General features: G+C 41.6%; 1 protein-coding gene across 1 annotated transcript in view; it reads left to right on the top strand.

Annotated features, from left to right (window-relative positions):
* LOC141514671 (microtubule-associated serine/threonine-protein kinase 3-like) overlaps positions 1–11,424 on the top strand; it is a 46,792-nt gene extending 35,368 nt beyond the window's left edge. The window contains exon 2 of the mRNA XM_074225648.1: positions 2,183–11,424. Coding sequence (XP_074081749.1) covers positions 9,091–9,624 — 534 coding nt within the window. The 5' untranslated portion in view covers positions 2,183–9,090 and the 3' untranslated portion in view covers positions 9,625–11,424. The remainder of the gene's footprint in view (positions 1–2,182) is intronic.
* The last annotated feature ends 765 nt before the right edge of the window (positions 11,425–12,189 follow it).

The raw sequence follows: 12,189 nt of genomic DNA, 5'->3' as shown, positions 1-12,189 counted from the left end.
GCCACATAGCTAGGTAATTATTAAGTGTCTGACGCTGAATTTGAATTCAGGTCCTCCTGACCCCAGGGCCAGTGCTCTATCCACTGTACCACCTAGCTGCCCCTAGAGAATAAATTCTTGAGTAAAAGTGATATTTTAGGAAGGATGATTAATCTACTGCAAGAGATTTGTGCATTTAAACAGACATTTTCTGTTAATGATAACTAGTCAGACACAAAGAAGATCCCACTGGTGGAATTTGGAGGCTTAGAAATAGCTATTTTGCTGTTGAAAGAGATATTTTGGGACATTTTTTCTGTTGCCTCTTAACTCATGCTGCAGATCAAATTGGCTGAGACAAATTACTTTGAATACTCCTCACCTGTCTCACCTATGTTTTGTTCATTCATCCTCAATTGTTCCCTATTCTCTCTGGACTGTTGCTGGGAGAGTTTCAGTAAGGATTCCTTTCCTAACTAACCTCCCAAGACTCATTTGCAGCAAAAGTGAAACTCTGGCTGGGCATAATTGGTCTGATTGCAAAACTGCCTGCTGAGACTTCTAAACTGTGTAGTCTCTAGAGATTGCTATACCCTAAAAGCTAATGAGGTTGGGTTGATCTCATCTTCAACTTTCTCCCTTTTTACACTATTGAGGGTATTCTTTTCCACAGGGACTAGAGTCATGAAAGATGCTTATTAAGTGGTTTTGATTTGGCAGAAATACTGCTGTGACTCGCATGCTTATTTGGAGAAGGGGCTGAAGTTTATTATTAGGACTCTCCAGGGAAAATAGTTTTGAAGTTCAAAGTCATTGCTATTGACCTAACAGTAATGAGATGTGAGGTATTGCCATCTATGTGTTAAAAATCACTGGGGGGAAATCACTGGGGGAGCTAGAAGGCTTAAACTTGCCATATTTAGAAAAATTATAATTGTAAAAGAATAGTGGTTGCCAAGTCCAGAGAAGCTGAGACCATTATCATTTCCTTCTCCTTGTTTGTCCTTTATAAGCTCTAAATTCCTGTCCTATACAGTAGTATGGGAACCTGACCACTTAAAAGAAGAGCTAGGTTCTGGGAAAAAATTTTAAGTCCAGGTTTTGGACTATGTTGAGGATCTTTCCAAAGTGGGGAAATTAGAAAGATTCAATATGCAATTGATCAAGTATGTGACAACTATTTATTTCTTCCACAAAGTGAAATGCTAACCACAAATGGTTCTAACAAGTTGAACACATGAATGCTGTTCTCAAATGAACAAAATTTAAACCATAGCAGTAGTAATATGAGTATGGTTTATACTTTCCTGGGTTATAAATTTCCTTTGAAATTTAAATTTCTATACATGAAGCAGGGATTGCAGAATAGATATTTTATGTTTAATCTCAGTTCTTCACCATCCAAACAATTCCCTCCATGTCTTTTGTCAAGTTAGACTGGGTATTGGATCCATCATGTAGCCTAAAAAGGACTGTAGTAGATGTAGAAAAGACAGTTCTCATGCTGACAGAATATATAGAAGCTCTGGACCTCCTAAACTCAAAAGTGGGACTCCAAAGCAGGGATTGCACATTTTAGGATTGCTGATCAGTCACCTATATTGAGGAAAGAAATATAAAATTGAAAAGTCAGCTCGGGTTCTGAGATTCAATCTTAGGCTCATATAGGTAAGATTTAGCTGGCTCACAGATGCCATGTGGCCAGGATTGGGAAAGGTATCAGCCCTACAGGGAGATATCCAACTCCTACTAGGAGAGATTCAAATAGTCTTGAAACAACCTGCAAAGAAAAAGAAGAGAAGACAAAAGACAAATCACTCATTTTTCAAGATTTATGAAGTCAATATGGGAATATGTTTAATATGATTGTGAAAATGTGAAATTTAAAATCTTACTAAAAATGAATTTTGAAAATTATCATTTAATGTAATTGAAAAAATAAAAAAGCAAAAAAAATTCATGAAGCCATCAGCATTTATTGTTCAGTGTTATTAATGGAATTTTTTCATCATTTCAAAGATCAGTGCCCTTCAGCATTATCACACATGTCCCTAGAATATTCCAGGGAAGCTTTGATACACATCCCCTAGGAAAGACCCAATAAGATTATTCTTGTATAAGGCCCATGAAGTATAACCCCCTTCAGTTACCACTACAATAATGAAAAAATTCAACCCTTTCTTTTTTTCCTCCCTATTTCAAGGAAGAAGATATAGAAAACCAGGAAGATTTCATAATTTTGCAGTCCAAGGACATCTCCTTAAGACCTGGATAATGGCAGATCATCTAGAAACTCTGGTCATGGTTCCCCATTCCTTTTACTCTGGAAAAGTACAGGCTAGAGAGAGGGTTAAGATGGAATAATAGCAGGGAGAAGTATGGCCAAACTCCCCAGTGCAAGTCCACAAAGATCTTGAAAATACATCATACCAAGTCCTGATCAGGAAATCCAAGAGAAAAAAATCAGAATGAGTCCTTCTTCCAACCCAAGTCAGAATAGAGGGACAGACAAAAAGGGTTACAGAAACTGGGACAGACTCTGACCAAAGAGGAATAAAATTCTTTCTCTCCTAGGTCACGACCATTAAGAAGATCTTTATTCAGGATGCAAAAACAGGTATCAACTGAAAGATCTATTGTTCATTACTTAGTTCTAAAACACAGAGTGGACAAAGGAAGGGACCTCTGCCTAGAGATGGCCTTCCAGGCTGTGAGTAGTTGTAGGCTATAGATTGTATACTACAGAACAAGTTCTAAAGCAAACAGTAGCTATGTATCTAACTCCAAGAGCAGAACAAGAAGTCAGTTCTAGGGGCAGCTAGGTGACCTAGTGGATAGAGCACAACCTTAGAGTCAGGAGGACCTGAGTTCAAATTTGACTTCATACATTTAATACTTACATAGCAGTATGACCTTGGGCAAGTCACTTAATACCATGTATTTGCCAAGAAAAGAAAGAAAAAAAAAGGAAGGAAGGAAGGAAGGAAGAAAAGTTCTACTTTCCAGTCAAGTTTGAATCAAAGGCAGAATAACTGGAGAAGGAATCCCAAGACCAAACAGGAGTTTGCAGTTCAGTCACTATAAAACTGCAGAGCTTTCTAGATGAATCCCACAGCGGTCTGCTAGAACTGCCAACCAGGGGATAACCACCACAAGTGTTGCACAGACCTGACTCTGGGCAGGAACTGGTAGAACTCAGAACAGAAGTTCTTCATCTTAGATCAGACCACTTTGCGAATACAGAAAGATTATGAGTCCCCAGCTAGAGTTATCCCTGACATCCTGATTTAGTACCCTACTCAATATCCAAGAAAGCCACAACAGAAACAGTCTAATCCTTCCCTTAAGAAGTGTGTGGATATCTATAGTCATATGAAAAAAAATGCTCCAAATACTTTTAAACAGAGAGATGCAAATTAAAACAACTCTGAGGTACCACTTCATACCTATCATATAGGCTAATATGTCAGAAAAGAGAAATGATCATTGTTGGAAGGCATGTGGGAAAACTGGGACACTAACACATAGTTGACAGAGTTGTGAACTGCTCCAAGCCATTCTGGAGAGCAATATAGAATTATGCCCAAAGGGCAATAAATCTGTGCATAGCCTTTGATCTAGTAATACCACCACTAGGTCTGTATCCCAGAGAGACCATAAAGAAGGGGAAAAGACCCATATATACAAAAATATTCATAGCAACTCTTTTTGAAGTGGCAAAGAATTGGAAATTGAGGATATGCCTCTCATTTGGGGAATGACTAAACAAGTTGTAGTAGATGAATCTGAATGAATATTATTGTTCTATAAGAAATGATGAGCAGATGGATTTCAGAAAAACATGGAAAGACTTATCTGGGAAACAGGCTTGTGGAGTGGCCCAACAGCTGCTCCTTGGGTGCTCAGCCCACGGAAGGTAAGGGAGTAGCGGGAAACTGTCGAGGTCTGTCCCCTGTTCTTGGGATGGGACTCTGGGGCTTTCTCCATAGTCAGAGACTGGTCACATTCTGGGGCTCCTATAGAGCAGGGACCTTCCTCATAGCCCCATGGCAGGGGGGAGCTCATGGTCATTCAAAGACCAGGACAGCAGTCAGAGCCTCCCATAAGACCTTGAAGGAACTGAGGTCCTTGAAGGGATGTCCCAATAATACTCAAAAGCTCAGGAAGCACTCCAAAACCAGGTACAGGCTGGAGAAATGAGTAAACAGAAAAAAAGGGAACCTGACCATAGACAATTATTTTGGTCCCATGGAGGACCAAAACACAGACTCTGAAGATGAGAAAGTCCAAGCTTCTGCATCTAAAGACTCCAAGAAAGAAGTTGGGCTCAGGAAGAGCTCAAAAAAGATTCTGAAAATCAAGTAAGGGAGGTAGAAGAATAATTGGGAAGAGAAATGAGAGAGATTCAGGAAAAACATGAAAATGAAGTCAGCAGCTTAGTCAAGGTGATCCAAAAAATGCTGAAGAAAATAACATATTAACAACAACAAATGGATAAAACAGTTCAAAGAGTTAATGAGAAGAATGTTTTAAAAAGCAGATTTGGCTAGATGTAAAGGAGATAAGCTCTCTGAGGAAAACAAATCCTTCAGATGTAGCTAAAGGAAGTTGATGACTTAGCGAGAAATCAAGACATAATAATTCAACAGCAAAAGAATGAAATACTAGAAGAAAATGTGGAATATATTATTGAAAAGACAACTGAGCTAGAAAACAGATCCAGAAGAGATAATTTAAAAATTATTGGGCTACCTGGAAGTCATGATCAGGAAAAGAGCCTTAACCTCATTTTTAAAGAATTTCTATAGGAAAATTCTATAGGAAAATTTCCCTGATATCTTAGAAGCAGAGGGTAAAATAGAAATTGAAAGAGTCCACTGTTCTCCCCTGGAAAGAGATCCAAAAAAAGAACCCCCAGGAATATTATAGCCAAATTACAAAACTCCCAAGTCAAAAAGAAAATATTACAAGCAGCCAGTAGGGCACAATTCAAATATCATGGAGCTACAATCAGGATTACACAGGACTTGGCAGCAACCACATTAAGGGCTCATAGTGCTTGGAATATAATATTCTGGAAGGCAAAAGAGTTTAGCATGCCACCAAGAATCAACTACCTAGAAAAACTGAACATCCTCTTCCAAGGGAAATGATGGACTTTCAATGAACCAGGGGAATTTCAAATGTTCCTGCTGAAATAACCAGAGCTGAACAGAAAGTTTGATCTTCAAGTACAGGACTCAGGTGAAGCATAGACAGAGTGGACAAGAAGGGTAAATTATGAGGGACTTAATGATGATGAACTCCATGTATTCCTGCATGGAAAGATGATACTGATAATACTTATATGAACTTTCTCATTTAATAGAACAGGTAGAAAGAGCTTTTATAGATGAAGTATAGGAGAGAGCTGAATTTGACGGTATAATACATTGTAAAAATGGAGTCAATGGGTGAAAAGGAAATGTACTAGTAAGAGAAAGGAGAGGTAGAATGGGCTAAGATATTTCATGTAAAAAAGTCAAGAAATAGCTTTTGCAATGGTATGGAAAGGGGGAAGGTGAGGCAGAATGAGGGATCTTCATTCTCATTGGAAATGGTTCAGAGAGGAAGCAGCATACACACTCAATAGAGTATAGAAATCTAGAAGAAAAAGGAGAGAAAGGGGAACAGAGAAAAGGGAGGGGGGATGTGCATGATAGAGGAGAGGGTAGATCATAGGAAAGGATAGTCAGATATAACCCATTTTCTTTTTTACTTTTTGCAAGGTGGTGGGATTCAGCGGCCTGTCTGAGACCACGGGACCAGGTGGTTACTGGGTCTATGGGGTAGGACATAGGCTTGGGGCCTCTTGGCTCCAGGGCCAGTGCTCTGTCCACTGTGCCACTTGGCTGCCTCACAGCACATTTTTGAAGAGGATCAGAGTGAAAGGAGAGAGAAAATATAATAGATGGTAGTGGAGAGAAATAGATGGAGGGAAATACAATCAACCACAGCAACTGTAGAAAAATATGCAAGTAACTTCTATGATGGACTTATGATAAAAAAAAAAAGTGATCCACTTAAGACAGAGCTGATGGAATAAGAACACAGACTGAAACATATTTTTTCTCTTTCTTTCACTTTATTTCTCATGAGGGTTTATATTTTTTGTGGGGAAGGGGGTATTATGTTTACTCTTACAACAAGAATATTTTAGTAACATGTAAATAAATTAAAGAAAATTTAAAAATTAAAAAAACATTTGGAAAAAAAGACTTATATTAACGTCTGATGCTGAGAGAAGTGGGCAGAACCAGAATAACATTGTACACAGTAATAGTCTGATGATCAACTATGATAGACTTAGTTCTTCTCAGCAATACAGTGAACAAAGACAATTTTGAAAAACTTGTGATGGAAAAAGTTATCACATCCAGAGAAAGAACTATGAAGTCTGAATGCAGATTAAAGCATACTATTTTCACTTTTAAAATTTTGATTTTAGTTTTTCCCCTTTTGAACTAGTTTTTTCATAGCATGACTAATATCGGAATATATGTAATGTGATCTTCGCATATCAGATTATCTATCAGGATAGAGGAAGGGAAGGAACAGGAGAAAACTTTACAAAAATGAATTTTGAAATTTATCCTTAGATAGAATTGGAAAAATAAATTAAATTAAAAAACACTCAAGAAGAAAAACATGACTCAAATATCTATAAGGAAAGCCTTTAAGAAAAACACTATGGAGACAGCTGGGTGCTCAGGGAGAAACAACATTCTGAGGCAAAAGGAGGTCCCAGATTCATCTTGGGGCATCCCCCAAACCCAAATTGAGGCACTGTAATTAGAAGAGGTGCTAACTGGCAGCTTAGTTATCAACTACTCAGTTCTAGGTCATAGATACAAGGTGAAGTAAGAAGAGGACCTGCCCATGGTGGCATTCTTGCATAGGGAGACCCTGGGCTACATATAAAGAAAGAAGGAAGTTTGAAAGCCAATAGTAGACCTCAGATGTAAAAGAAAGTCTCACTTAAAACATCTAGGCCGGGGGGGGGGGGGAAGAGCCAAGATGGCGCATGAAGGCAGCATTCCCCAAGAACTCCAACCCCCCAAACCCCCAAAATATAAAGGATAGCTCTAGCCGAAATTTAGAAGGGCAGAACTCACAGAAAGACTGAGTGATACATTTTCCCAGTCCAAGATAGCTTAGAAGTTCCACAGGAAAGGTGTGATTCACCAGGACTGGGTGGTTGGAAAAAAAGCCGAGGTGCAGCCCAGCCCAGCACAGGTCAGACATCACCCATAACAGCTTGAAGGATCAAGGAGAAAACTCTGCTGCACCTGGGTGAGTGTGGAGCGAGAAGCAGGGCCAAAGAATCTGCAGCGAGAATCGGGGAAAAAGCAGCTTGCACCCCCAGAGACAATAAAGAAAGTCTGCAGAGATTTCTCTGCTCTCCCTGGGCTAGGACTGTGCTGTTTGCCTACACTCAGATACTTCCATACTAAGATAGCTGGATCCTGCCTTATAGCCTCAGAGCAGAGGGTAATGCTGTGGTCATCTACATATCAAAGAACAGACTAGAGAGCTTAAGACCTTGGAGGAATAAAGGTCCCAATGGGGTGTCCCTCCCAAAAAACCAACCCTAAAGCCTTGGAAGTGCTGTAAATTATCCTTGGGCTAAGGAAATGAGTAAACAACAGAAAAAGAACAATCTGACCATAGAGAATTACCTCAGTGGCATGGAAGATCAAAAAACATACTCAGATTATGACAAAAGCAAAGCTTCCCTATCCAAAACCTCCAAGAGAAATAGAAAATGGGCTCAGACTGTGGATGAGCTCAAAAAAGACTTTGAAAAGCAATTAAGGGAGGTGGAGGAAAAATTGGGAAGAGAAATAAGAGTGATGTAGAAAAATCATGAAAACCAAATCAAAAGCTTGGTGAAAGATATACAAAAAAATACTGAAGAAAATAATATGTTAAAAACCAGTTTAGGCCTAATGGAAAAAGCAAAACAAAAGGTAAATGAGGAGAATGCTTTAAAAAGTAGAATTGGCCAGCTGGAAAAGGAGATAAAAAAGCTCTCTGAAGAAAATAACTCCAAATGCAAAATGGAACTAAAGGAAGCTGACCATTTTGCAAGAAAGCAGGAAGAAATAAAATTCTTCCAAAAAACCCCAGAAATTAGAAGAAAATGTGAAATATCTCACTGAAAAAACAACTGACTTTGAAAACAGATCCAGAAGAAATGATTTGAAAATTATTTGACTATCTGAAAGCCACGACCAGGAGAAGAGCCTAGACATCATTTTTCAAGAAATAATACAGCAGAATTGCCCTGAGATCCTAGAAGCAGAGGGTAAAATAGAAATCAAGTGAATTCACCAGTCACCCCCTGAAAGGGATCCCAAAAGAAAACCTTCCAGGAATATTATAGCCAAATTCCAAAACTCCCAAATCAAAGAGAAAATTCTAAAAGCGGCCAGAAACAGACAATTCAACTATCGAGGCTCCATAGTCAGGATTACACAGAATCTGGTACCATCTACATTGAGGGCTTGTAGGGATTGGAATATGATATTCTGGAAGGCAAAAGATCTTGGTTTACAACCAAGAATCAACTACCTAGCAAAACTGAGCATCCTCTTTCAGGGGAAAAGATTGGGGGGGGGGGACTTTCAAACTTTCCTAAGAGAGGACCAGAGCTGAACAGAAAGTTTGATCTCCAAGTACAGGAATCTGGTGAACCATAGAGGAAGTGGAAGAGAGGAACTAACTATGAGGAACTTGATGATGTTGAACTGTTTGTACTCCTGCACAGGAAGAAGATATTGATAACTCATATGAACTTTCTCATTTATAAGAGCTGTTAGAAGGAGCATAGACAGGACACAGAAAGGAGCAGAATATAATGGCATGATGTAGTAAAGGGATGGAGTCAATGGGCAATCGGGGAAAGTACTGGGAGAGATAAAGAAGCTGAGAGATTTCACATCAGAGTAAAAAAAAGCTTTTTCAATGGAGGGAAGGCAAGGGGGAATGAGTGAGCCTTCATTCTCATTGGAAATGGCTCAAGGAGGAAATGACATACACACTTAAGAGGGTGAGGAAATCTGTCTTGTCATGAGGCGCCTGAACCTCTCAGAGCACCGAGACTCCTTCAAAAAACAAGAGGCTGTCCAGGAGGTGAGCTGCGATGAGCCAGAGCCCCCAGGGTTGGGGGACGAGGGATCCTGCAAGCAGGAGGGCCAGGCGGAGCTGAGGGGGCTGCAGCCAGGGACGCGTGAGCAGAAGCCCCTGCCCGTCCCCCAGATTGATGTGCAGGGCTTGGAGGGTGAGGTGCATGAGCCAGGCTCGGCCGAGTGGGAATGTCAGGGCTCTTATCCTCCCCTCCAGCTGGTGGCCAAGGTCTACACCGAGCAGACGGACGAGACCAAGACAGTAGAGTACAAGCGTCTCTCATCCCAGCGGCAGAACAGCAGGGATCTCCGGGACTTGAGTTCGGGGCTGCAGCCTCCCAGGGTGGGCCGGATTCTTCGAGGTCCCCTGCAGGCGGCCAAGTCCCTGCCCATCCTTCAGCTCTGGGAGGCCAGGGGCAGGCAGGACCTGACCCTCGAGCTCCCAGAGCGAGTCCACGGGAGGCAGCAGGTCCAGTGAAGAAGAAGGATGGGGACCGGCGCTAGGAGCCACACTTGCAGTGGGAAGTGGGAAGTCGCATCAGAAAGAGGTGCCCGCCTGCCCATCCCATCGGGGCTGCAAGGACCCCCACCCCACCCATCCTACCCATTCTGCATCTGCCTCTCAGATCTGAGTCCAGTTGATGCATGCGTCCTCATGACGGGGTGCGGGAGAAAGGAAGCTCGCCACCTTCCAAAAGCCACAAACCTCAGGAAGAGCAAGCCTTTGGGTCGTGCCCCTTTGGAGAAAAACAGAACACCAGACCCAGTACAAGGAAACCTTGGACTTGAACAAGAACCACCACAAGTCTTTTCTACAAACTGGAAAGAAGTCTCTTTATTTTTGTAGCATGCAGGTGCAGTGGGGTGAGAGAAAGACTTTCCTTAGCCGGTCGGGCACTTTTGTAGATAGCCTTGGAGGCAGATCCCTACAATTAATTTATTGCTTTTATAAGCTAAGATGAGACTTGTGCACAGAGCTTCTGTGAAGGCACTTTGATTCGGAGGAGCTGCTTCCTCACCCAGGAGCAAGGAACAAAATCCTTCGATTGCTCCTGTCCGGGTTTTTCTATTTTTTGGTGGGGGAAGGGTTTGGTTTTTAACTTTTGCCTCAATCAGTAGCATTGTTCCAGTGCCAGGAGTCCAGCCAGGGCTCTGTGGTGCTCCAGATCTGACTGTGACCAAATTGGAGAAGGGCTGGAGGCTGAGCAGCTGTCTGCCTACCTCTGTCACCCACCTGCTGCGGCCAGGAGGGAAAGGGGGTTCTTTCTACTGAAGTCAGAAATCCGTTCCTTGGCCATGCTTAAATATGGGATGGTAGGAACAGCTGCTCAGAGGGTGGTTGGGAGGTCTGTCTCGCCAGAGGTGTCTGGATCGGGCTGGGTGATTCAGATGCAATAGAACTACTACCCCCCCCCCCCACAGCCCCTCAGTTTTTTCCTTTGGTGAGATGCTCACCCAGCCCAACCCCATCCACATGCACATGCATAGCAGAAATGACTGAGTGCAAACTTCCCCTGAACTGGTTGTCATGGGCTGGAAGTTGCTAATTGCAGACCCTTTCTATGTCCAGTGACCTTAAAGAAGGAAAGGTTAAGGCTGGAAGGGTTCTCTTCTCTCCTTCCTCTCCACCCCACCACCCAAACAAACCCACGTGTTTACTGTAAAGCAGCACTTTGGGAGGAAAACAAGAGCCTGGTTTTGAGCCTTGGGGACACTTTCTGCCAAAAACAGATTTTCTCACGGGAAAGCAGAATTGGTGTGTAATTTCCATGGACCGTTTTAGTCACTGAATAATGTTAAAGCTGCTAGGGCCCTTAGAGGGCACAGCAGGTCAGGGCTGGGAGGACCCTTAGAACACAGGATGTCAGAGCTGGGAGGACCCTTAGGACACAGGATGACAGAGATGAGAGGGCCCTTAGAATACATGAGGATAGAGCCCTTAGGTCACAAAGGCAGAGCTGAGAATGTGAGAGGTGATATAACTTGTCCAAGACCACATGGTAGTTTAGTGACAGAGCTGAGACTGGAACCTGACCCATAACTCCAGCACTGAGATCTCTCTCCTCTAGAACTGCCCCATTACTACCAGAAGCCAACTGGAAAATCCCCTACACTTTGTTTTTCTCCAAGTCACTGTTGCAAACTCTCTGCATCAGTAGTTTTTCTCTTTGGAGCCTGTGGGGCATGGAGGTTCTGTTCTTTGTCTCTGGACTTCAGTCTCAATTACTGGTTTGGAGTTTAAACCTGTGTTTCAAGTAAAAAAAAAAGGAAATCTGTCTTGTCCTGGAGAAGGATGGGAGGAAAGGGATGGGATGAGGGGGAATGGGGGGGAGGGAAGGGAGGAATAGGTAATAGAAGAGAGGGAAGATTGAAGGAGAGGGTACTCATATGCAACACAGTTTTGAACAGGTCCAGGATGAAAGGAGAGAGAGAATAGAATAAATGACAGTGGGGAGAAATAGAGTGGAGGTACAGCTAGTAATAGCAACTGAGGGAAAAATATTGAAGCAACTTCTCTGGTGGACTTATGATAGGGAAACCAACTCACCCCAGAGAGAGAGAGCCATTGAAATCTGAACACAGACTGAAGTATATTTGTTTTTCTTTCTCTCTATTCTTGAGGTTTCTTGGGGCAGGGGGAGGAGGGGGTTTATATTTAGTCTTATGTTTACTCTTATAACATTCAATTCACATCAATATATGGCATGGAAACAATGTAGAGACTGTCGGATAGTCTTCTGGGGGGGAAGGGAAGGGGGAAAATTGTAGAATTCAGAGCCTTGCAAAAAATGATGGGTACATATTACTATTGTATATAGTTGGAAAACAAATGTTAAAAAAATATGTGTATATGTGGGAGTCAGCAAACATTTTGTAAAAGTTAAATGAATAGGAAAAACTATAATATTGTTGATAAATTTATGAGGCTATAAGAAGCTATGTTTAAAAGAAAATTATTAACTCAAAGAAAATGCAAAAATAATGACAATAATCTAATCTATTAATCTAAGATTTATACAGAATTTTTTGTTGAGGACTTTTT

Source organism: Macrotis lagotis, chromosome 2 (genome assembly GCF_037893015.1).
Source record: "Macrotis lagotis isolate mMagLag1 chromosome 2, bilby.v1.9.chrom.fasta, whole genome shotgun sequence".
NCBI classification, from domain to species: Eukaryota; Metazoa; Chordata; class Mammalia; order Peramelemorphia; family Peramelidae; genus Macrotis; species Macrotis lagotis.
The sequence above is the reverse complement of the archived record's forward strand: the minus strand, read 5'-3'. Positions and strand labels throughout refer to the sequence as shown.